This window comes from Miniopterus schreibersii (genome assembly GCF_964146895.1).
Source record: "Miniopterus schreibersii genome assembly, chromosome: 4".
In the NCBI taxonomy this organism is placed as follows: Eukaryota; Metazoa; Chordata; class Mammalia; order Chiroptera; family Miniopteridae; genus Miniopterus; species Miniopterus schreibersii.
Genome location: NC_138105.1, coordinates 44,792,270 through 44,819,188, shown reverse-complemented (window position 1 = coordinate 44,819,188; position 26,919 = coordinate 44,792,270). Strand labels below are relative to the sequence as shown.

Below are 26,919 nucleotides of genomic sequence, written 5' to 3'. Positions count from 1 at the left end.
GTAATCAGCAGTATGAACAGGCTATAAGATTTGGGAAATGTTCACCAGCAAGGCGGAGCTTAAGCAGGGTGTTTTAGAGATGGTAGGTCTTAGCAAATTAAAGATGAGGGTGGCCATTTAGGAAGGGCAGTGGCATGAGAGAGAATACAAGGTAGACATGGCTGGTTATATTTGTGGAAGAAAACGAGCCTCGCTGAAGAGGAACCCGTGAAAGGGAGTTGGATGAAGGAATGAAAGTTGGAGAGGTAGGAATACCTTCATTGCCTAGCAGCAGGCCTTTATCTTTTAAGTGCCGGGAATCAAGACATTTGATCAAGGGAATATTGTAAAAAGGAGAGTTTGGGCAACTTGGTTGCCCTGAAGGACAAACTAAATAGAGAAAAACAGTGAGTAGACTATTGCAGTACTCAGTACCTGAAATGGTAAGGAACCTGGATTCAGAAAGGAGCGATGACCATGAGGAGTTTTATAAAAGAAGTGATTGGGTCTGGTGACTGATTTTATATGAAAGAAAGAGGTAAAACTTTAAAATGTCAGAAAGATTTTGAGCATAAAAAAATGAAAAGTCTAACTCTTGACTGGGGAATGCTAGAATAAAAGTAATTTTTCTAGATTTCAGATATGTTAACCCTTTGAGGTCGTTTGTCTACTCTCTGCCACCAAAGCTTTTTTACTGTTCCAGTCGTATGTCTGCTCTCAGCCAGCACAGCAAGGAACCGTACGAATCTTAACTCTATTCATTCATGTATCAGTTCATAATTTCTCTGAAAGCTCTTAATTCCGACCAGTACGACACCCATGTCCAAATTTAATACGACCGCAAAGGGTTAATTTCAGCTGTGCTGAGACACACGCAGAGTATACATAGTCGGGCATCAGGCATAAGTGTAAGTACACACTTCATAAAACCTACAGTCCTCTGGTTTTAGATTTGGAAATCGTCCGAACAGAAATAAGGTTTGAAGTTATGGCAGTAGAAAGGTTTCCAGGACAGAAAGTTTAGATTGCAAAAATGGGAGCACTAACAGAGAACTCACATTGATGAGTTTGTCTACAGCTGAGAAAGAGCAGAAGTCAGCAAAAGAGTAAGGGTGGGATAAAGGAGAACCAGGCCAGTGTAAGGGCATGGAAGCCCCAGAAGAAAGAACATGGACCAGGGGCCGGTCAGCAGTGGAAACTGCGTCAGAGATCAAGCTGAATAAAAAAAGGCTAGTGAGTCTAAGAAACAGTGAATTATCAGTCCATGGTATAAAATGTGACAGTAAAGATTTGAGATTATAGTCATTTCCTTACAGTCTTATTCCATACTTTCCACATTTGAAAAAGCCTTTTCTATTACATTTTTATCACCAGCAACTCAAAGGTTAGTAAAGAAATAAAGCATTTGTGTCTAAGAATTCTGTAGTATTTTTAAGATATCTTGAGGACTTGGAAAGAGAATTATTTTTTAACCTATGTGGGATAATATAGCTCATATTCTGTTATGGAGACAGAACAGTCAGACCTCTATATTACATGACTTGAAAAAGTCTTTTCCTCAAAGAGGTCCATAATGTGCAAACCATATTAAAATGTTAAGACTTTTTTTTTTAAGTGTTAAAAAGAGGAGATTGGTATTTTTGAACATTTTCTCATCATATTTTTTCATTCCAAGTCAATGTTAAGTGCAAAGCAGGATATGTAGTATTAAGACCAATTACATTAAATTTGTATCTAGAATAGAGGTTTATATGCAGTAATGCCTGTATTCCTAGTTTCTCTACAGTAGTTGGCACCATTGACCACTCTGTCTTTGGAACTCTCCCTGTCCTGCTCCCCACCCCCAGATCCCCCTCTCTATTGTCTTTATTACTTCTTCATATCATACCCTACACCTGAGTTTCCCAAGTTCAGCTCTGGGTCCCCGTGTGTGTGTGTGTGTGTGTCTGTCTTGTATTTTCTTCCTGGAGTTTAACCACTAGGTTTCAAACTGCTCTCAAGAGCCCTAAGATTTTGCAGAATCATCTCAGGAGCTGCTGATGAGGAAGCTTATTAAAGCTTTTCCCACCTTCAGAGTAGAACAACCTTTTCTGTATGTTTTTTATATATTGGCGTTTCATGTAAGATTTCATTTGAAAAAGTCATTTCTGCTGCTTCACGTTACACACATATATACACAGTGAGAGGGAAAGACTGAATACCATTGACTTACATTTCTCTTGTATGAATGATGCCCAGGTCAATGCCCCCGATCTTTCATCTCAGAGCCAATCTTGGGCTTTCCTTGTGCGTTGGACATCTCGGCCTGGAGAGATGGCTATCACTGCTACTTCAGATTCCACGTCTGACATACAACGTGCTGTCTTTCTCCTGCTGAACTAGTTCTCCCTAACAGAAACCTGTATTTCCATTCATTGCTTTACTACTCTCTCAAATATGCAAGTTCAAAAGGAAGCAATTAGTATTTTCGTTTTTCTCCTTTTCATTGCTCAAAGTCATCAGTCTCTAGGGCATGTTGATTTTTCCTTGGGTCATGGCTCGCATTTTCAGCCCTTTCTTCCAAATACCACAGCTTCCACCAGGATCGAGGTATACAGTTCATTATGTTTAAAGTGCTCTCAGAACCTCCAAAGAGATCTGTCTCTGGGCACTTAGCCCTGCAGTGTATTTTGAAACCCAGAACTAGATTTCAGTTTTCTGAAATAATGTGTTCATCATTATCATCGTAAACTCCTGAAGCATTCTACCTTCCCTGTTCTAGCTGTGTTAAATGGGCATCACACTACACCCGATACCTAATAACAATACAGTGGTGCCTCGGTTTTTGAATGTGATCCATTCTGGAAGCCTGTTTGAGTTCTGAAATGTTTGAAAACCGAGGGATCCGCAGCCGACAGCGAGGCCTCAGGATCCTGCCCTCAGCGGAAGCCGTGGGGCATGTTCCACATCCGAGGCATGTTTGAAAACTGAAGCATTTCCTTCTGGGTTTATGGCGTCGTAAACCAAAATGTTTGCCAGTGGAGATGTTCGAAAACGGAGGTACCACTGTATAGCATTTAATTTCGTGCTTTGTATGTGCTAGGTACTATGCTATGCACTTTATATGTATTATTTAATTTTCCAAATGATTCTGTGAGCTATATGTTATTATCTCTATTTTATAGATGGGGAAACAGATTAGGCTGCTTGTCCAAAGTCACACAGCAGGTAAATGGCAAATAGCACTCTGAGCCATCCGACTTCATAGGCCAAGTGCGGAAGCTGTCTGTTCTCACCTTCCTTTTATGGGGGAAGAGGCATGTGGCTGTTGGGCAGGGACCACCAAAGGCAGTGGTCAAGGGAAAGGGCACTGGTTTTGCTAACTGCTCTTACAGAGACTTAAGGCTCCCTTTTATAAACTCAACCCAAAAATCTATATATCATAAAATAACAGTGCTCTGGTTTTCATCTTCATGACTATTTCTAGGCTCCACGTTGCCATTTTGTTGTATTTTTTTCTTCCTCAGCCTCAAGATTGTCCTTGATGTTGATCATAAACTGATTTTCCCCCATAAAAAAAAAACAAAAAACCAACCCTTTAGATGCAGTTCTGAAATGGTCCTAGTCTATGTTCTTCACTTTCTGTTGGCCTCTTTTCTTGTTTCTAAAGTCTAGGGCCTGCCTGATCTCCCCCTGTATAAAACCAGCTCCTGCCTAGCCACAGTGCTCTACTGATTGTTTCTGAACATACTTTGTTCACTGTAATGATGATGGTGGTGATGATAATAGAAATACCTTATTCATTCATTCACTAGATTATAGGCTCATGTATTTTTTTTTGTGCTCAGTCTTATCCCTAGGCCCTGCCATAGGACCTAATAGATGCAGAGAAAAGACAGCTTCATGGTTGAGAGTTTGAGATCTAGAATCAAGCTGCTTGGGTACCAGTTTTGAGCCTGCCATTTAATTACTGTGTGACTTTTGACAAGACATTTTAGTTTGTTGTGCATTATTTTTCTCATCTATAAAATGGATGTAGCAAAGTGCTCACATCATACAGTTTAAAGATGATCTGATTGTAAATTGCTTAGAAAAGTTCCTGGCAAATATTAAGTACTAAATAAATATTTATTATTGTAGTTAGTAGCCTTTGGTGAATATTTGTTAACTGAATATTGAGGGTATAATCTGTGCTAAGCACTCTGCTGTGTTTTTACATATGTATCATTTAATCCTTAATATAACACTATGAGGTAGATCCTATTATTACCCACATCTTACAGGAGAGAAATGGAAACTGAGAGAGGTTAAATAACTTACCCTAGATCACATAGTTTATAAGTGGTGTGCATTCAGAATTTGCTTACAGTATGATTTACTTCAAAACCCAGGCTGCTCTGCCTTACCCTCAGCTTTCACTGAGGAGCTTTCCAACCTTTTCTGCCCAACCAAGTCATAGAGCAGGCCTTGAACTTACTGGACTGACTGCATCAAACTGTTATGCAAGCATTCAAGTACTCTCGCCCTGCTTCCTGTATGAGGAATTCATTCTTGAAACATTGAGACTTCTAAATGCTGTGTACATAGTTGATGATCATTGAGCGCATAAATGGAATTAATTGCTTATTGTTTCTTACAAGGTCATTATAAAGGGTTACTAGTGGTATTCTCATCAAATAAAAAAAGGAAATTAATACTAGACAGTGATTATGTTTTCTTGTTTATGATTTATTAATTCCTACAGTTCTGCAGAACATAAAAATTGAAGACCTGTTTTCTTAGGGGTTAAAAAAATAACATGACCATATATTCTCTTATGAATTTGAGAGGTTTTCTTGAGCCCGTTAGCCTGGAAGTTAAGAACCCTGACTGTGGAGGTATAAAAGTAGTCTTTATAGGTCTTTACTTCCTCCTCTGCCCTCACACAGTGCAGCATTTATTTATTCTGTCAACTTAGGGATCCGACAGTGAAGAACATGCATCAGGTCCTTGCTCTCATGGGTCTTGTATTTCAGAGGGAGGAAGCTAACAAACAAATAAACAAATATGATAATTACAGATAGTGATAGCATCTGGCATTTCATAGTTTCCCATGATGGGGGCGTTGTTGGTGATTGGGAGTGAGCATCTGTGTGAGGTGTGCAGGAAGAGCCCTGGAGGGGAGGGCCTTGCACAGAGTGCATGTACACAGCTTTCGAAAAGGGCACACACAACACACATGTTTCTTATGTTTAGTTTAACCATCTCATGCTTGGATGCAACATATGGCTTTTACTTTGTTGTTTAGCCACCTAGGTTCAAAGAGACTGTCAACAATAATGCTCTTCCTATGGCAAAACTAATAGCATCAAGCCATTCTCACAGGTGCTCTGTTTCTCTCTTCCCCCTTCCTGCTTCCCAGGATGAAATGGGGCCTAGAATCAAAGCAACAATGGGTTTTCTTTATACCTGTAAAAGATTAGCTTTAGTCATCGGGGATGATGCAAGCAGGAGAAAAATGCAAGAAAACAGAAATGAAGCCAAAAAGGACAATTTCTGATTGTAATAGCTGGTTTCTGTTTCATATCACTGAGCAAGATGAGAAAGTTGTGCAGGGTTTTATAGGAACGGCTTCCACAGAACTACAGGATGACCTCACCCGCAAGGCCCTTGCCAGGTGCTCAGCCCCATTGTGGAAACACAAGGTTGATTTTCAACATGAAACAAGCCAGAAGTAGGGAATGACATTTTCAGGTGACAGTTGTGGTTCGATTGCCTGTAATTAGCACCTCTTAACCCTCAAACTTGCCCATGCCTTTTTCAGGCTGTTGAAGCTCAAATCCGAAGCTTTGGGCAGACGCCTTCGCAGCTACTCATAGAGCCCCATCCTCCCCGAGGTTCCGCCATGCACGTGGTAAGTGCTGCTTTCACTCTCCTCGTCTCGCGCCTCTTTGAGACCACACTTGACACTCATAACAGTCTTTCGCTGTGCTTGAGATTCTCCGCCACGCCTGGGCCCGTTCTCATGCATTGCTTGTTAACCTGCTAACACCAGCAAAAAATTCCGAATGCTGTCCGGGAGCCTTCAGAAGACAGACATTGCCGCAGTGCTCTGGTGTTTCGTCAGTTCATGTTTTGTGTTACAGAATTAAAAGGTTTACAGTCGTCACGTATCTTCACTGCAGGATAAAGGCTGTAGACATAGGAATGATCTGTCTTCTGGTTTGATCCTGTGAGTTTCTAGATTAGTTTTGTTGCCTATATTCTTTATATCCCAATATGTTTTTCAGTTTGGGGATTTAAAATGATTCCTAGTATGCATGATATTGTTGCTGAGAGTCAGGGACCTCAGGGAGAAAAAAATGATGGTTTGGTGTCCCCAGCCACCCAGAGCTCAGTGGCATAAAACAGTGATTCATATTTCTCGTGATTCTGAGGCATTTCTTCCCCTCCGCTCCCCCTGGCCCCTCACACACAGCTGTGGGGTAGGCTGAGAGGAGACATCTGGGCCCCTCTTTCCATGGGGTCTTTCATCCTCAAGGAGGTTATCCCTGGCCACCCCCTGGGAGGAGCAGGGATCCACCAGGACATTCCTGTCAGACATCTTCGAGCTCACTTTGGAATTCACGCAGCGTCAGTGTGCCACATTCTGTTGGCCAGAGCAAGCCGGAGGCCAGCCCAGAGCCAGGAGCAGGGAAATGGGCTCCGTGTGCAAAGTGATGTGGCCAATTCTCCTTTTAGTTCCTGAAATTTCAGGGGTTAGATTGTTCAGTGATTAAAAACATAATTTTTTTGAAGAACAGACTATGGGTATTATATTTTTTCTTGAATTGTCCCTCAATAAAACATGTTGCTCATGACTGTTTTATGAAGAGTAAGAAACATACAGTCTGTTTCCATAAATATAATGGCTAATTTGAGATAGGGTCTCATTCCGTGTTGTGGGGAGAGTGGCAGAATTTCAACAGATGCTGTGAAGGAGAGCGCAGCAGCCGAGAGGGAGAGATGGATATGGTCCCCTCTACCTCCTTTCGGTTTTTCTTTCTTTTCCACCTTGCCTCCTTCTTTGCGTCTTTTGTCCTTTTGCCCTCTTTCCCATCATCTTTTCTCTTCCAAGCCTTTTTCTCTAGTTATGTGAATTGGCCATCATAATAAACAACAAGCATTTAAAAATTATTTGCATCTTCTTTTCCAAGTGTTTTTAAGCTGGTGAAATCAGATTTAAATGAACACAAAGGATAACTTTAGTGAGCTGCACAAAAAGCGAACATTTAGCAAGAACAATGGAAGATAATGCCATAGAATAGTAATAAAAACAGTGAGGATGATTTATGTTTGGGGTTTGGAATTAGTTTTAGTAATAGCTTGTCAGGGAGACTCAGGCTGTGGTGCTGGCTGATGGAGGCACCTGTGCTGGCCCATTGACTTCCTGCCCGGGTCACCGCACGGCCGTGGCCACGGGGCAGCCGGAGCTCCTACTGCCAGGCCTGCCTCCCTGGCAGAAGGATTACTGGTTCATTGGGGCAGATAGCCTCGCTGGCCCTGGGGTGGGGAGGCACATGTTCACATGAGGATGGAAGACCGGCTCTCCCTTTAGCTTTATCCTCTGAATTGAAAACCTGAACTCCTTTCAGACATGTGCAAATTGTGCTTTTCATCTTACACATTCATGGGTGGGAAAGAAAGGTGTGTTAGAAAGAAACCAGAGTTGTCAACAGTGTGTACACTTAATCTGGGAAAACTGAATGAAATTTGCCAAGTAGTTTCCTACTTCTGCCTCAGGCTCGGCTCAGGGACCCAGGGTTAGATGAGGGTCCGTTCCCTCACCCCCCTTTTACCGGGTGTCCTGCTCATCTGCCCTGTTGCCGTCACACTGCACCAGCCCCGTGTGCTGCGGGGTGCTGCTTGTTTCTGGCGCTCCTTTTTCCGAGCTTATTAGCCAAGGAGAGTTTCCTGCTACTGGGCCGCATTGGGAGCTTAAGTGGGGATAGAGTGGAGTGTGTAGGAACAGGCTGGAGCGACAGCCCGTAGTAAGAATGCGGAGGACAGCTCTGGATGTGGTGTCTGCAGCTTTCTCTGGCAAGTGGCTTATCCTTGCCATGTGGCTAAGAGTTGCCACTAGAGTCACTATGTAAACAAGACATACTTTCTACACATTAGAGATTCTTCTGTGTTTTTTTTAAGGGCATAAACATTGGAATTATTCAACTTGAGCCTAATCGTATTTATGGTATGAGCTGTTAAGCTCGAAAATATGTATCAACTTCCTTGCAGTGAGGCTTTATGATGTATGTTGTACTCTGATTTTCTCAGAGTTTATAAATCGACTTTCATAAATGTTATTTAAAAAAATGCATAATTGAAAAATAAAGCCTGGCAGTCTGAAATGACATTCATTTCCTTTTCCCAGGACTTCTTCATAGCTAGCTTAGATTTTGTTTGATGTTGCTCATTGTTTCTCATTTTTACCCAATTTCCCAGAATTCCTTAAAACTGTATAAAAGGTGTTTTGTATGACAAAGATTACTTATTGACATCAGAGTTTAAAAAAATAAAAGGCGCAAATGTTTATTGTTTTTACTGCCATTCAGATGAGTTCCCCCATCAACCATCAGTGCACCCGCCACACACTCACACACACACTCACACACCCACACACCATGCACAATATAGCAGAAATTAAAGCCACCGCGTGCTGCGTTGAGTGCATGAGCCATAATATACACCAGGTGTAGTAATTAGCAGGCACACGAAGGCTGCCTATTTGTCTGGTGTTGCTGCTGTTGCTGTATCCCCCTGTGTTTTCACACCATCAGATAGTTGGATTTAATTGAGGCCACATCAGATGAGGCATTACTGACACCTTTAATTGAATGAGCATCCAGGGAGGATTAACTCATAATATTGATTGGCTTTTAGCCACTTGCTCAGAAGGGTGTCTGGGTAGCTTATTAGTTGCCTTTATTTACACCTTTATGCAAAGAGTGCAAATAGGAATTCTTAGTGCAATATGTTTTTCTAAGTACTCTTAATAACTTTTTTAAAAGGACTGATAATAAAAATGCAAATGTATTTAATTTTTTATTAGCAGTTCTGAATAAATGTGTTAAATATATGTGCTTACACACATTTACATATACCTGGTGTTTTGAAATATGGCCGTAGGAAAGCAGCCAGAAGCAGTTCATCAAAGCATTTCAGTTCTGAATGATACTAATCAGCCATTAGAAAATAGACACGGTAGAAGAGAATTGCTGAAAATGTACAGTGCAATTACTGCATGGGAGCCTGCTACCACCAAGTATAAATAAAGCCAGTAAATCAGAGTGGGGTTATATATGTCTTGGATTATGACATATGGGTTGTAGGAATGTTCTAAATCCTTAGTAGTCTTCAAGATTTATTTTGTTGCTAGTTATTAGAACAGACAGTGTTTTGTGCAACATTTTTAATTACTTTCTGCTTTTCAGAAGAGAAATCAAAGGTCTTGAGTTTTAGTGTTTTTACCAAGAGGGACAAGGGACATCTAGGTATTCTTGTTTATTCTTAACTACAGCAGAAAACAGTGGCGTTTGCATTAGAATAGGGCAGTGTTTATGACTTGGTACACTATATAAATATATTGTTTTTACAAGTACATTTAATTATGCATTGCTTTGAAACACCTTTATAATTAAGTCTGTGTGTTACATTTGTAAGTTATATCTCTAATGAAATAATACATGCATATTGCATAACTATTGTTTAGAAATATATTTGTTTTAATTATCTCTTTATTTAGTTGTCAAAGTATTCATGCTAACTCAGCACGACTTTTGATGATCTTTGGAGATTACCCTGCTTGCTTTTGTTCCTATTGCCTATTCTCATTTATTTACTTTTTTTGTACTTGACACATAATAGCTATCAGAATGGTTTAATGCGATCCCCAATACTTTGCGTATTTAGAATCTAAATCAGATCATTATTTTAGTTCTTCATGGGAGTGGGGTAGGGAGCCAATAAAATTTATTGATTTTTAAAGTGTTTCTGTTAATGTGTTCTCCTTCAATCACCAAAAAATTCAACTATAATGACATGCATGAAAACAAGCAAATCCTAAGCGCTGTTTCTAGGAGCCTGTCTGCTCACTGTGCTCTCACTTGCAGCCATGTTAACAAGATCTTCCTCTTCTTTTCCTGCACCCTCTCTCTTGCGTGTCTTTCTTTGTCTTTTCCTTCTTGTGTGTTGGGTCTTGTCATGCCCACTCAATAGTATCTCCTCCTGCAGAGTCCATTGATGTTCACAGACCAAGCCCAGCAGGATGTCATCATGGTCCTCAAGTTCCCCTCCAACTCTCCTGTCACTCACGTGGCAGCCAACACCCAGCCTGGTTTGGTGACTCCTGCTGTGATCACAGTCACTGCTAACAGGCTCTTTGCTGTGAACAAGTGGCACAACCTTCCTGGTAAGTAAAGAAACATCACTATATAGTAACTGATGAACACTGGGTAAAGATATTATAGTATCTACTTAAATATATATCTCAATGATTAAGCTTTTTACTCTTCAAGCATTAGTCATAATCAAAATGTTTAATAATTTGAAAGGCTTAAAGAAGCCCCACATGAGGCATATAATACAGATGTTAAAACATAGACTGTTCTTTGGCATCTGGTGGTTTGTCTTTACTCTTAGGAGAGAAATATTTCTAACATAATATTTTAATATAGTGACATTCTGTACTATGTGTATAAATTGTATGTGTTTATCACATTCCCTCTTTTCCACTTATTCATTCACTCAATACACCCTTCTGATTGTCTGCTATGTGCCTTTTGGTGCATGACTTGATAGTATTGTGGATGACAGAAAAAAGGAACATTTAAATTTTTTGCCAAAACACTGCAAACCCATAAGTACATTCTCTTCCTCCACTGTGTGCTGAATAGTTAGGGTAACTAACAGCAAGACACTGAGATAACTATTAGAGTCATGAACCATCGGAGTATAAAGAGACACGAGAGTCCACCTAGTCCAGCCCCACATTTTACCAGTGAAGACACTGAGCCCCAGGGATCTTGCCTTGTTCGGTATCACATATGGCCAGCCAGTGGCAGGGCCAGGTTTGAACCCATGTTTTCTGACTCAGATTTTATGATCATCCCTCTGTGATTTATTGCCTCTCATTAGAACAGGAATGTTGGGGTCTGGATTTAGCACTGTTCTTTTTGGCCACTAGTTAGAAATTCTTTTTTTATGAAGGAAAATCAAGTCCTGGAGATTATAGGCTTTTTTCCCCCCTCAAGCCATTGTTTTAGGTGGGAAGTTTTAAAAAATAGATTTTAATAGTCTGTTAACTTGTCATTAAATCTGTAAAGTGTGCATAAAGCACTGCTAATTATAATACCTGAAGTGGTTGCAAAAATATATAGTTTTGAACAATGACCTCATGCCTGATTAAATGGAAGAGTTTTTATAATGGAACAGAATTGAATTGACATTCAAACTGAAATTTGGTGCACTTACTATGCTCAGTAAGGTAGCCAGGATGAAGAATCTGTGTTGGTATCAGAATTTATAAGATAGAGGACATTTTCCTGGCCATTAGAAATGAAACGAATACCAATATTTGATTAGAGAGTAGATTTCAGAAAAAGTGCAGAAGGTAAAAACTGAGTCAGGCATATAATGTTTCTATTATTAGATTTTTTTATTCCTTTTTCTTCAAACGAACTTATTTTAGAGAGGTAAATGTGTATGCAAATGTATACTGTATTTTGAAACTAAAGATTATAATTTGATTAACAGATGTGATTTTTTGATTCTCTAAATGCCACTCATTAGAAGAAAAACATGCTGGTGGTGTGTTTATCAAACACTAGAGGATCTGCCTACTCTGTGCAGTTACCCTTAGAACTTGGCAGAGGCACCAGCAGTGCCTGTGACACCATGGCCACCGTGATGCTTATCTGGGGTGGCTGTTTGTGGCAGCTCTGAGAACTTCTTCAGTTTAAACAGTGACACCATGTGTGAGGAGAGAGAACCCTTTTCATCTGCTAGAAAGCCCTGACCACTCCCTGCCCCTTGTCTTTACTTTAGCTTGGCAAAGAGCTCAGCCAGAGCACTAGCAAGCGCACAGCTGGTTCTCAGTTTGTTGGGCCCATTTGCAAAGCACTGATGACGGAGCTCCCCCCGCCCCAGCAAGCCCATTTTCCTGCCCCAGCAAGCCCATTTTCCTGACTGGAGATCTTGCCTCCCTGAAGGCTGGGCTGTCAGGTGTCCTTTTCCCTACTTCTGTTGTTTTCACCAATATGGCAGTGTCCATGTGCTGAAGTACCACTTAGGGTGCCTCCAACTGTTCCCAGCCCCAGTTCACCTCTCTGTAAGACAAGAGCTTAGGGGACTGCATATGTTTTGCTGATTTGACAGTGGTTTTAACGTTTCTATGAGCCCAGATTCTCAAGAAGTAGAGAAGAATCCTCAAGGTGTTAGTGTTGGTCGGCACTGGTATTACTGTTGGGTAAATCAGAGGCTATGGCACATTTTCCCGATCGTTCCCTGTGTGTACCCTGTGATTCCTTTACTGGCAGAGCCAGTAATCAGCAAAACAAATACCTTCAGTAAAAAGAATGAGTCATGTGACTTCCTTTCTCCAGCTACTTTAATTTCTTATAAACACTCAACTATAATTCTGAGTGCTATTATTGTACTCAGTTATTTTATCTTCCAAACATCCTTGAAAAATTGTTATTTACTAACAGGGGAAATGGTGACATAATACATTTAGAACCTAATGCACTTATTTGAATGTGCCCCATTTTTATTTCCAGCCCCTCAAGTACAGAAAGAGTACTAATTTCTGATGGTTTTAAGCATAGCTCTAATACCTACCAAGCAGTTTAAATGCTTGAGTCTGTAAAAAGCAGATACTGACCAGGGTGAATGGCTGAGTCACTTGGGGAAAATGATTTGGAAAAGGGCCCAGAACTTAACTATAAGAATTATAAAGCTGAAAAGATCAACTATTTCCAACCCTTTATTTGTGGGTTTATGATTTGCCCAAGGTTGCATCGCTAGCCTGGCAGTACTCTTCCTCTCTACCAAAAGCCCTCTGCCTTTCACAGGGAAACACCCTGCAGAACCTCATCTCAATTACCAAATAAGCAAGCCTGAACCCTTAGCACCACCTGAGAATTGAACAAACTATTCTTAGTATGGATTGATTTCTGTTACACATTTGCTTCTCAGGGTATTTTTAAATAGAAACCATGGAAATATTAAATATTAATAAAAACTTTTTTTAAAAAAAACACCCTCAAACCTTTAGGAAAATATTTCAGTCAGATGCATTTAACTAAAACATTTATCTGCAGATAGCTTTCTTTATTTTTATTCAAACTTTCAATTGATTGATTTTAAGTGATGGATGAAACAGTAAATGTTCCCTGACGTAGAGCCTTCCCTTTCTCCATCATAAATTGACGTTTTCGTGGATCCTTTGTGCTGCAGCATTTGAAACTGCCTCTTAAAGAAGTAACAAAAAAATAGTATTTGCTACAGTCAGCAGATGGTTGTCACATTTTGTTTTCAGCGCGCTTTACCACTTAATTTTGTTTTGTTGCAGCATCAGAGGTTGCCAGTCAAGCATCTGCTCTAGCTTATGGCCCAGGACTGGAGCCACTGTGATGGCACAGGTTCAGAACAGCACTAATCTCAAATAAATGTTTAATAAGCTCACCAGGAAAGCACCTGGATTTTTTTTTCTTTAAATTTCTCAAAACTATAATTTGGGGGTTGGAAGCAATTGTACATAAGATTTGACTTGTGCATTTTTATGTAGTTTATATATGAAAAATAATGCTTTTTTAAAATCTTTTGTGAATTCCAGCTCATCAAGGTGCTGTACAAGACCAGCCATACCAGCTGCCAGTGGAAATCGATCCTCTCATAGGTCTGTCACTTCCTTCTCTCTTTGCGATTCATTAAGCTCTGTATGGTGGCCCTGAAGTGTAGATTACAGTTGTTTTTCACTTGCTGGTTGCTGGGAATGGAATTTTCCTGATAAACCATTTGCATGCAAATTGGAATGCAATGAGCTGTGGCTATGCTGGTATTTCATCAACTCCCCCTCGTTGGTTTGCCTAATTTGAACAGGCCTAGGACGCGTGTCACTGAAAATTAATATGGATGCTGTAATAATGTGTGATTGAGAATGCGCATGAAGTACTGTCAGGATAATATTGGATCTTTTCATCACTCAGACTTGTTGATGAGCAGGAGCGAGGCGTGTTATGATGAATTGGTGCACCAGTAATGTGATGGAGCTCCTTTGCTAGGGAAATTTTCATAATAACAGTGGGGTTCTTAGCAGCACTGTGTTGTGAAAAATAAAACTGTAGTGCCAGGGTTTCATCATTAAAGGAGATCAATCCTTTCTTCCTGGACCCTCTGTTCAGTCTGAGGGGATTAATGGGCAATTGCAGAGCAGTTTCAAAGTTGAAATATATTGCCCAGCCAATGGCAGTGTTAAGATATTCGTATTCATTTTCCTAGGGTCCTACAGCCCAATAAATTGCCATTGGAGGTTAAATTTGTTCAGGGGGAAAGAAAAAGAAAAAGGAGGGGACCAGAAAGAGCCATGGGGCCGAAATGAGTATCGGCAGCAGATGACTTGGAATACTTGCTGTTCTGCCTTTTAGTAGGTTAATTGAAATCTCTGGTTTCAGTCTTCTTCACCCTCGTGGGTGGGGATTGCAGATGTGGCTTCACTAAGAATTGAAGCCTAGATGTTAAAGATGCTTTTCACTAACATTCGGGATAAAAACATTTAATTACATAGCTATAGGGGTATGATACTAGAATGGATGCTTGGCTTATGACTTGTCAAATTTCCTGGCACAAATATATTTGTTAGAACTTTAAAATCTTTAAATAAAGCATATGAGTAGGAAGCTGATTTAGTGTTTTAAAATTCAAGATATTCCCTGTATGTATGTCACCCTTTTTGTGGTTAGAGCCATTGTTTCACTCAAGAGTTAAGTAGCCACCATTTGCGGATGAACCATCAAGATGAACTAAAGTATCTTAAGCTCCAAACTAAGTCATTTATCATTTCCCCAAATATAAGTAGAAATCTAAGAAGTAACTATCTATATGTAGGATAAATGCTACTCTTGTTCCTAAATCTTGTTTTGCTTTGAGTAGATATGATTTGCCATATATTTTTAAAAATTTAAATGCTCACTTTGGTAAAGTTTTGAAAGTCAGGAAAATGATAAAACCCATTTGCTAAGTCATTTAAAGCATTATTTCTGAAGTACAGACTTACTGTTTGCCTAAAAACTTCACAATGAATATCCTATAGTATAAAGTCTATAATTAAATGAACTCGGCAGTTACAACCCATTAGACCAGGAATGGGTAAACATTTTTGCTAAAGAGTCAGATAGTAAATATTTTAGGCTTTGAGGGTCATAAAGTCTCAGACACAACTTAACTCTGCTGGTATAGCACAAAAGCAGCCATGGACAATATGTAAACAATTGCTCATTGCTGTGTTCCAATAAAACTTTATATATGAAACCAGACAAGGGCCAGATTTGGCCTGTGGGCCAGAGTTTTCTTCCTGCTCCACATCACTCGTCATCAAATTATTTGCTCTTATATCTCCTAGAATAATTGTTTAAAACCATGTACCTCCCCACACATTTTAAAGTTGACATCTGAAAAGTTTTCATCACAATTTTAAGTAGCTGCAAAGTGTATAAAATTTTAAATATAGCCAATGGAATCTAAATATGAAATGGAATCGATAACATTTTCTGTTTTTAAAAATGCATAAAAATCTCTAGTTGAAAATTTTACATTATTACTTTTTGATCTTGATTTTATATTTTCATTCTATTTCCCTTACACAATTTTAACTTTTGAAAATTGATTAAAAATTATAAATTTTATTAAATATTATTAAATGTAAATACAAACATTTATTAGAAATACATCTTTAATGAAACAGCTCTGTATTCATGGAAGAACATTATTTGTTGCTGAATGAGATAGGATTTGTCAACAGTTCTTTTCTGTCTTTTTGTTTTTATGGATAGAAGCTCTGAAGAATGTCACTCATATAAGAAAATAAATGGGAAAGGAAAGAGTTTTGTTTTAATAATGTTACTCAAATCTTTGAGCCCTTTCTGGGTCATGTGAAAACATTCATATAGTGCTATATTATTAAGAATTATTTTTATGGTCTATCATTCAACGGTCATTTTAATAATCTATCACTGAACCTTATTTTTAATGATCTATCAATTGACAGCCTGATTAGATCCTCCTTCCATTTGATTGAAAGCAGTGAATTGGAAACCACCTGCTCTGCAGAATGCTTTGCTACCTACCCATTCACTTTTCAGCGTCACATTAGTATCTTGAATTGCCCCTTTATTTGGCTCTCAAGAGATTTTCATACCCTGAGGTGAAGCACCATAGTAAGATTCTGGATAGGAGAGAAATATGCCTTAATTTTATCTACTGGAAGAAGAGCATGGGAAAGGAGAGGTTAGAAAGGAAAACTCACAGGAGAGTTCTCAGGCAAATCTGTTTCAGAGAGAACATGTGAAAATTGAGGAACTAGAAATTGATTCCCTTAAAACCATCTGTGCCTGTGTATCCCTGGGGAAATCTTAACCCCCAAGGGTATGCACACCCCAGTTTGAAGACTGCTTATCTAGACAAATATACCTAGTTTTCATTAAATAAAAATACTTTCAGTACTGAATCTCAGGAAGTTTACCAGAGAAAACAGTAAGATAAAGGAAAGGCAGTTGTGAGATACATAGTTGCTTAGATTAGATTAGATTAGATTAGATTAGATTAGATTAGATGGATGTTGCAATGTTAACTTACAAGTAAGCACTTACTTGAAAGAAAATAGTTCATCTGCTTGCTCAGGAGGCATCAGCATTCTCCATGGTACTTTGCGGTCACTCAATTCACGAGGATGCACATGCCCAGATATGCCGAGCTAGGTCCTCCCAAGAGATCACATCCCCAGAAAAGACCAGCGTCAAAAGTTTTTATCATAGGAGCAAAAGTCATGTAAGCACTGAGAAAAATGAACATTTTTACAATTTTCATGTGGAATAAAATACTGTAATAACCAGTCTAGAAGGTACTACATACCTTGCTTTTAATTGCTAGATTTCTTGGGATTAAAAAAAACAACACTGAATTGTATCACACAGCTTCACGCCAGTGGGGTACTAATGTTTCTCTGTGATACACTGTGATACCCATAAAAGTTTTTCTCATCTGCCAGTAACTTCCCTTTGTGTGGAAGGAGGGAGGAAATGATCCCAAACCAGAATTCTGCCCTTTTACCTACTGCTGTCACTTTCTAGCCCATTAATCACCCAAAAGAATATGAATCCTGTTATTAAAAAGTTTCTAATAATCTTACATGGTTAAGTTGTGTAGTCAGACACTAGCAGAATTTTTCAGTGGTTCACATGTATATGTATGTTTGCTATGCTGTGTATGTCCTGAGGGCAGGGAATATTTTATTCCTCTGTGTCCCCAGGGGTTCCCAGCAGAGCACTGGAGAATATTTTGAACACATTTTTCTTCTGAGCTTTCCATTAAATTGGCCACATCAACTTAGTTATTATAAACAATGAATATAATATATTGGGATTTTTATTTATATATATATGTTTTTCTTTTTATCAACAATGCAGTTATAGTACTTTTTAAACTGAAGATTATGGTACAAAGTATGTATTAGATGCAGAAATTTATTGTGTTTGTTCTAATTTCTGATACAATCAAGATTCTTTAGCAGTATAAGAATCATTATTTATGTTGGAAAGTTAGTGTGAAATACCCGAGATGACTAGAAACAAAGCTTCCTATTTGGCTGCCCTCATAATGCCAAAAGAGGCATCTCAGTGAAAATTCCTTCTCTGATAATGACATACTTGATCGTGTGTTTCTAGAGGATTATTCCTCTTCCGGTGTGCTTGCTGTCGTCCGGAGTCTGACCTTGTGCCTTGTGACAAACCCCATCCCAGGGGCTCTGTAGCACTTTGAACACACGCTGCCGGGCTGCCTTGTTTTATTGCTCACATAAGGGGTAAGAAGTGGCAGGCGCTATGCTCACACTTTTTCGATTACAAGTATCTTTAATAAATAGTCGTTCCCTGCTTTCCTTACATGCAAGTGCAGCCGTAAACAGGAAAAGGGAGTTCACATCTAGTCAAATTAAAGACCTGTTACAGCCAAAGTAGTACAAGATGCTACAATATTTCAGCGATATGACATTTAAATTCTAATATCTCTTCCTGTGACAAAAAGTTAAAGGTAATGGATTGTCACAACATGAATCCATTCTCCTGGCAATAGGTGTAATGAGATTGTCAGAAACACAAACCTAACCGTGATGCAATCTGCAGATTGTAATCTAGTTTGGTGCTGCCCAAGAGCTAGAAAGCGTGTTCTGAGAATCACACACTATTTTTAAATTGTAGCATGTTATTGTTTCTTTCCTCTAGGCAAAATTTCTTACTGAGGTGTTGAATTTAGCTGCCCACATTCTTCCAGCAATCGGATGTGTTTTCCTATTTGGTTTTTCAAATTTTACTATATTTAAAATTAAAGATAAAATATTCTTACCCTGGAACGTGCCGCCTCTCCTCCCTCAACCCCTATCCCCAGTATGACAAGCAGTAGGATTTCTTTGCACGTGTGGGTTTAGAAAGCTTATGTTTTTCTTCCTCTGTTCGCACAGCCAGCAATACAGGGATGCACAGGAGGCAGATCACTGACCTTTTAGACCAGAGTATTCAAGTCCACTCCCAGTGCTTCGTCATCACTTCCGACAACCGCTGCATCCTGGTCTGTGGCTTCTGGGATAAGAGCTTCCGAGTCTACTCTACAGACACAGGTAACTTGTTTTCCTCCTCCCGGTAACACTGAGACACTTAGAATGCTTTCTCGTTTTTTTCCTCCCCAAAATTACAGAATTCTAACAGTTATAAAATATGAAAAGACACTTTTCCCCAATCTACTGTATAGTCCACCGTTAAATTTATTTCAGCATATTTTTAAAAGGCAGTTTTTTATAGTAGATTTGTCACCCAAGCGTATGATGGTATGTAAATACCATATTCACATGTATTTGCATAGTCTATGACGTGTGTGTGTGTGTGTGTGTGTTTTCCCACTTTTGTATTATTTAAAGGATTTTTTTCCTTACTGGAAATTCTCATTAGGTATATTTCTTGGAAGTAGAATTCTTTCTCTACCCAATTCTGCATAGAATCTTGCTGAAATCTACACCATTATGAAGAAAAGTAGCTGACTGCGGATTTTATTGACAGCTCTTGTTAAAATATAAAAATTTAAGTCTGTATATTCATTTGCGTGCATCTCCTTCAGGACAACCCAAGCTCAGCTCAGTATTAGTACAGGAGACCTAATCCAGTAAATGTATATAAATTTTTGCATCTAGGAAATTTAGAAACATTGGAAATTTTCATAGAGTCTCTTTAAAATATTTTAGAAACCATTCAAGGATTAAATAAATGTATAATAAGTATATAACTGAATATTCTTAAATAATTAAAATTAGATGTTAATATGTCAGAACTTGATGGATACTGTGGAAGTACATATTTCAACTAAAACAAGGCTCTACAAATATATTGACTTAAATGTTGTGGGAATAGGAAATTCTTTTTAATTGAAATTTCTAGTTTATTAAATGTTTTACAGCAAATCATCTTTCAGTCTTGTTAATAATGTTTATAAAATGTATCAGTCCATTCTCCTACCTTAGTAAGTACAGTGCATTGAAAAGTTAATTGCTAGTTATTGAAGGGGTTTGTCCTAAGTGTATTTTAGTGACAAAACTGTAACAGCTATGAGGGAGTAGGGAAAATGGTTGAACATGTGCTGTTCATAGAATAAACCCTACAAGTTGTTTTCAGGCATGATCTTGTTTATTTTTTGTTTTATGGCATTGATGGTCCAGGTGTTATTGTTTTTATAATTTGCATCTTTATTCTGTAGGTCCAGAAAGAAAACATCATCATTCAAATCATTTTGATTAATTAGGCTTTTATTACATGTTTACGTCTATGAGGTTGATTACTGTTAAACCTAAAACTCTCTAGAATTCTTTAAAAATGCAGTGGGGATTGATACAGTTTCCTAAAGTATCTGTATAATTATAATTAATTTCCTCTGATTTAATAATCAAATTTAAATTTTTACCTTTTCTTTCACTATATGGTAGTGACAGCCCTAGCATTATTTGACCTCAAAGTGTGCTTCGTGTTTGCACAGAGTTTCAGATTCAAATTGTTTCATGCTTTTAATAAGATTTTTCTTAAACATCCCTTTATATTGCACATGGTGTTTTATGCATTTTTGAAATTATTTTTGAATGTATATACAGTAAAATTCATTCTTTGGTATACAGCTCCATTATTTTGGCAGAATGCAGAGTTCCGTGACCACCACCACAGTGAAGAGGCAGAGCAGCTCTCACCCCCAGAATTCCCTGTGCTGCCCCTTGTCAACTCTTCTCCCACCTCAACCTCTTTGCAACCACTGATCTAGTCTTCATCTCTAGGATTTTGCCCTTTCCAGAATGTCATATAAATACAGTTATATATTTTATCAGTATTTGGTTTTGACGTTTGAGGGTTTTTTAGTTCGTTGTCCATCCGTAACATTTTTAAAAGGCATTGAATATTAATATTTGTAAAGCTAACCTTACATTATATAATAGTTATAATTAAAATAATTCTTACACTCACACACAGTTCTTTAGAATTTACAGAATTCTTTCACATGTATATTCTTCCAGCCTCACAATAATCCTGTGAAATAGAACAGGTTCCCTTATCCCCATTTTTCAGATGAAACTGAGGTTCAGAAAGGTTGACTTGTTGAAATTTGTATAGATAACCATGCTAGAATGGGGCATTTTACCCAGCTATTCTAACTTCAAATGTAGCGTTCTTTGTGACTGTCCCAGTTATCTCATACAGGTGTTACCTGTCAATCATTGCTTAATTTGGAAAACACTGTAATGTACAACACTAAGTTCCTAGTGTGTCTGCCATGTTACATTACCCTTAATAAACTAGATAGCATTTCTTCTCCTCTTTCCAAAACCTTCCACTTTACTGTTTCTTCAGATGTGTGTGTGTTTAAAATATTTTCGTAATAAGTAGCCTTATTTAAGCTTCATGTTAATGAGACCAACTTGGCTTGTGCAATAAAAATATTTACACTTGCCAGAAAAGTTGTGAAAAAAATTCTCAAATGATAGTCCTCTTATCTTTCTTAATATCTTCGATACAAACAAACTGGGATGCTAGTTTTATTTAAAATAATTTCAGGTAGGATAACTATGTGCCTGAGAAGATGTGTATGTGACAAGAGGAATATTAAATATATTCTCCTAAGTTTGGCAGAGAAGCAAGGGAAAAATTGTGTGATCGATAATATATAATGGCTAAGCTATCACAAGTGTTGAATTCAATTATATTTTAGCACATAAGCCAAAAAAAAAAAAATCCTTCTCTTATTAGGTTTGGCGGGGGGAGGGGGAAGAAAGACGGTTGTAACAGGAAATTCTTTTAATATAAATCATGTTTTCGGGACACAGGCAGAACAGCAGAGGCAACAATAAAACCTTCCCTGGGCAGTGGGAATTATTTTCAGGCCACATTTTAGATTCAGTGGTGCAGAGTCCTGAGCTGGAATTTTTTTTATTTGTAGCACAGCTGTCAAATAAAACATTAACTAGAAAATTTGTTCTGTCAAAAAAGGGATATTCTAGTGCTTGTGGTAATATTTGATATTAGTGTGTGGAGAGGTGGACTGGTATTAAAGGAAACAAAAAAATAAAGGTTGAGGAACACTTATGAGATTATCAGAAAATAATTTACCAAAAGAGCAGCAGGTATTTATTCATATGCCATGATTTATTTAGGAGGAGTGAACCTCAGCCTCGTAACAATAACAAATATCACTGAGAAAGGCAGCCAGAACAGGAAAAAGTAAACTTAAAAAAAATAATGTTTTCCAGAGTTGAGCGCAAAATATAAATTGTAGAGAATAGAATCAATTTGTATTAAAATATGAAACGCTCTAGATGTCAGTACTTAAATGTCACTCGCTCATTTCGATCCCCCTTGCCGCCCAGCACGCGTTTGCCCTGCCTTACTGTTCTCGCTGAGCCTGCCTGTACTCTTCCTTTATAAAACTCGTCACTGCGTTTGGTTAATGGCTATCTGCCCCACCAGACAGTCAGCCCTCGGGGGGCAGGTGCCATGTCTGTTTCTCACTGTTCAGGTGTAAGAAGGTCTCCTGCTTGGCACCTAGTAGGTGCTCAGTAAATGTTTGTTGAATGGAAAATTGGTGTGATAACTTTTGGGGCAAAATTTAAAACACTGGGAAATTTTAGTTGAAAAAGAAACCACAGAGACCAGGTATCCATTTTCCTGACACTGATGTTCTAGTTACAGAGTGATGACTTAAGTGGTGAGAATGAATAAGTGAATCTTGGATGATTCTGTCACTCTACTGTTTACTCCATCCCGCTTTTACAGACAAAGCTTTCCACTCTGTCCTCACATGGCTTGGAAATTACGCAAGTCCTAGTGAGTAGCTGCTCTTCCTCCAGCCTGGTGCGCGGAGGGCCCGCTGTAGTATTTCGCTTTCTCCCCCGGGGGCGCCGAGGTGATGGGCGTCGGGTCCTAAGGGAGCCTGTTCCAGGGCCGGTTTCCGCCGCTCCGAGCTGCCGTGCTCTGGGCACTCGGGTGCAGGCTGAGCCGAAGGCGCTGTGCACTGCGCGACCAAAAGCAGTCACAGTGCTGTGGCTCTGCTTCTTCCGTAGTTAAAGCTCGTTGCTTTAGCCTCGCTTCTAATCTGTACTAAGTGCATTCAGGTACCTAACCTCTTCCTTGCCCTGGGAAAGGCCTGCCTCTAGTTTAACCCCACCCATTTCACCACGAAACGTCCACTTTGCTCTTCATGTAAATTGGCAACGATTTGAAAATTATTACATTTTTTCACATTTAATTGGCTCTTTTTCTTTTCCATTTTTTATTCTACAAAGCCTTGAATTCTTAACATATTCTTTATCGATGATATGGCTAGTTTTTAAAATGAAGTCTCTTCACATCAGTTAAAAAGGCTAAAGAAATTAAAAAATGAACATTTTTAACATTTTGCAATTAAAACACCTTCTTTCACTAAAGTCTTTATTCACAGGAGAAAAAATTTTGCAATTTGAGATTGAAATGAATCTGATTTTAAAGTTACCAGTAGTAGTCTATGTGTAAGAATGAAAACATTATATTTGACTTTTCATCTAATTTTAGATAAAATATATTTCAGTATTTTATTTCTAAATGTGCAGCACTTATAATCTTGGGGTTTATTAAAATAGAAAATTAAAACTTTTTAATATAAATACTTTCTAGTTATATTTATTATCTCAAAAAGTTAAATACACTTAGATGCCAATACTTAATTGAGACCTTAAGCTTTGGATAGGTTAAGCACACAAACTTTTTAGTCACATTAATTTTTTTTTCAGCTTAGTGGTCTTTTTTCCTTGAACCTTTTGAGTTATATTTTTTGTGACCCCACTGAAACACTTATTAAAAAAAAGAAACTCATGATGAATATTAAGGATAGACATTCATTTTTAGATTCTGTAGACATTTCAAAGGAACATGTTAGCTAGAAACGGTAGGGGTAGAAGGGAATTCTGCTACAAGTTATTTAATTATTTGGACAAGTTTGTGTGAATTATAAATACCATATCTGATTAAACAAAGATTCTAAAAGGTGGGGGCTTTACTTTTTTCTGACACCATTATTCGTCCTGTGTTTGAAGCCCCAGGTACATAGCAAGTTTACTGGGTTCCTCCCCACCACCCCGAGCCATTACCATTAGATAAACTGCCTTAATCTTAATTTCATCATCACCCCCCACCAAGGAATTTCATCATGCAGATGAAATTAAAGAAAGAGTGGCCTGGTTCAGTTTGCAATCACATTATATTAGTACTTTTACCAAGACTTAGTTAATGTGCTCCTGACTTAAAACAACTGAAACTTTCCAAAGTGACTTTCATTTGTCCTTGTTTAGAGCACTTAAAAAAGAAGAAATACATTAAGTCTTTACTAATTCAGAGATGGATTTGTATTAGTGAAGTCTGAGTTATGGAGTACTTACCGAAACACATCTAAATTCCGTTGGTTTTGAATCATATACAGTAACTTAAGAAAATGTTGAAATGGTTCCCAATGAGGGTTCTCCTGCGCCTGCTTCCATCAGTAGACATGCTTCATTTGTAATTTGTAGTAGCTATTATAATATGTGTCATGGTCCTTAAATATTATTATTTGAATTGAAATAGTTTTTGCCCTTCAAAACATTATTATCATTGTTCAATTTATTTTTTCATTTGTGTTACTATCCAAACAAAACTTTTAGATTGGACCAGATCAAATTTTATTGTAAAATCAGAATTATCAGAATTTGAGTTAATAAGGTGTTATTATCTTATAAGTGAACTGGTCACTGGAATTTTGTTATTTTAAGTTTTTATAGCAATTTTAAAGAAATTGTTTTATGTTTTCAGGAAAATTGATCCAAGTTGTGTTTGGCCATTGGGATGTCGTCACTTGCCTCACCCGTTCTGAGTCATATATTGGGGGAAATTGCTACATTCTCTCAGGGTCACGTGATGCAACACTTTTGCTCTGGTACTGGAATGGAAAAAGCAATGGGATTGGAGATAACCCAGGCAGTGAGTACAATTTATTTTATGTCAACTTTTACAAGTAATATGTAATAGATTTTGCAGCGAGGTTATCTTTTTCATCATGGTGAAAGTGAAACTGAATCATCAAGTAGTTTTAATTTCTTAGTTAAAATTTAGGAAAGGTCTAGATAGACTCGTTACTGACATTTTGTGACCACTGATAATTCAAATCCAGGCGTGAGACTCATTTTTCATGTTACAGGTTATTCTTATGATCTGAAAATTCTAGTTCTTCATTGTAAATGGCTGTCATCACATAAAATAGAGGTGTTTCATTCACGAACAATAAGATATAACATGAAAAGAACAGTCACACATTATCTTGTTTATTGAATTCATATTTTAAAAGAGTAAAATTACTCCTGGAAACAAACCAGTCTTTATAAAAAATATGCTTTCATTTACATATTATAAGGTAAAGCAGGTCATAAAAGGCCAATGTGGAATATTCAAGTGGCTCTTGGTTTTTCAGATGGGAAATGAAAATGTTCAGCAACAGCCTTAAACATCTTTATGAAACTATGCTGAAGGCAGTAAAACAAAAAATGTGTAACCATTTAAAATTGTAATTCACAGAAGGCAAAAAAGGAAGCAGCTACCATTAAAACCAATCGCACACAGCTGCAGAAAAGAAATGGCTTTAGAAAAACACATTAAGAAGTAGGAAAAAACAATTAAAGGGACCACCTGAAAAATGAGAATTTAATTAAAATGATTATGACAACACTGAAGAGTTCCTGCAAAAATAGCTTTAGATTTTTACTTCATAAGGTAGAGCTTTTTAGCTGCTCTTAAATATTTACAGTTTCTTAATTTAAAGCAAGTTGCGATGTATTTGGTTAAGGAAGGATCATGTTGTTCTTGATTACTTTACCTGAGTCCTACGGTACTTCTGTCACTCAGCCCCAGGTTATGAAACAGTCTGAATGCATCTAAGTCCATCGTATTTCGGGCCGACTTCTTTAGTTGTGCTTATTGGATGTATACTATGTGTATGAATGTGAAAGTTTATCCCTGAAAGCCAGTGCAACTCTAAAAGAAGTATATGCACAGTGTTTTATCAGAGCTGATTCTGCTTTGTTTGTGTTCTGTTCGGTGTGGATTTTATTCAGTGACTCTCCACTATGTATTTCTTACTTTAATTAAAACAGATCAGTCCCTGTACAAATAGCATATAAAAAATAACTTGAAGCCTGCGATGCTATGGGTAACACAGTCTTTGTGATCAGATCAAACTTTAGTGTGTGTGTATGTGGGGGAATAGTGTGTACATATGTGTATTTCACATATTCACACAGATGTGCAGTTTACGTATAATTACGGTAACACTTTAAAATATGTAAATGTCAGGGATTTTGTTTTTCACATTCTTTTGAAAAGTGCTTCATGTTCTTTTCACTGTGGGCCCTTACATTCGGCTCATTTTTCTTTCTGTCCTTTTAGGATGAGTTACTGCTTTCATTTCTTTTTTCCTGTGTTTATAAATTCAGTTATCAAGATTCACTAACTTAGACAAACCTAGATTTGACATAGATAATATACCATTTTGTTATTTGTCGGAAAATATTCAGGAAGAACTTTATCTTGCCTTAAAATAGTGTAGGATGTTTCATGCACATATAACAATCCAAATACAAGAAAAAAAATTTTTTTTTTCTTTTTACTTACTTTAACCTAATCATGTTCTATATGTTATTGCCAATGTGTATTCTGAGAAGTATCTAAAAGCTTACTAGCTACACTTATAGGTAATTGTTATATTTCACAGATTTAAGTGTATTTTAAAGCTAGAAATATTCAGCTTTTCCAGAAGGGTGAAATACGTTTTTATATACTTAAATACCTTATGAATCACCCTAGAGGTGATTTTTACATGTGTGTCCTCTAAAAAAGAATGAATCAAGTAGGATTGACCACATTCTGAAGTTTGGAGTAAAGCAAATCTGAGTTCTAAGCTTTGCTGTGGTCCTTGTGTCTTGTCTGCAAAATGAAAGCAACAATGGGAGCTGACTTAAGGTGTTATCAGAAGCGCTGGATGCTTAGAGCAAATAAATCACCGTGCACACACCATCTTGTTGGCATTAGAGTATATATTATAATGTTATATTTTTCATAAAGCACTTCATCTATACCCTCTCATTGTCTGCAG

The 26,919-nt window shown here is 37.9% G+C and overlaps 1 protein-coding gene across 2 annotated transcripts in view; it reads left to right on the top strand.

Moving 5' to 3' along the window:
- The window catches only part of LRBA (LPS responsive beige-like anchor protein), a 504,599-nt gene that overhangs the window by 455,055 nt on the left and 22,625 nt on the right, over window positions 1-26,919 (top strand). For both annotated transcript variants that reach the window (XM_081135597.1, XM_081135598.1), the window contains exons 49-53: window positions 5,762-5,851; window positions 10,207-10,384; window positions 13,808-13,870; window positions 18,704-18,859; window positions 24,588-24,755. In XM_081135597.1, the coding sequence (XP_080991723.1) occupies window positions 5,762-5,851; window positions 10,207-10,384; window positions 13,808-13,870; window positions 18,704-18,859; window positions 24,588-24,755 (655 nt within the window). The remainder of the gene's footprint in view (window positions 1-5,761; window positions 5,852-10,206; window positions 10,385-13,807; window positions 13,871-18,703; window positions 18,860-24,587; window positions 24,756-26,919) is intronic.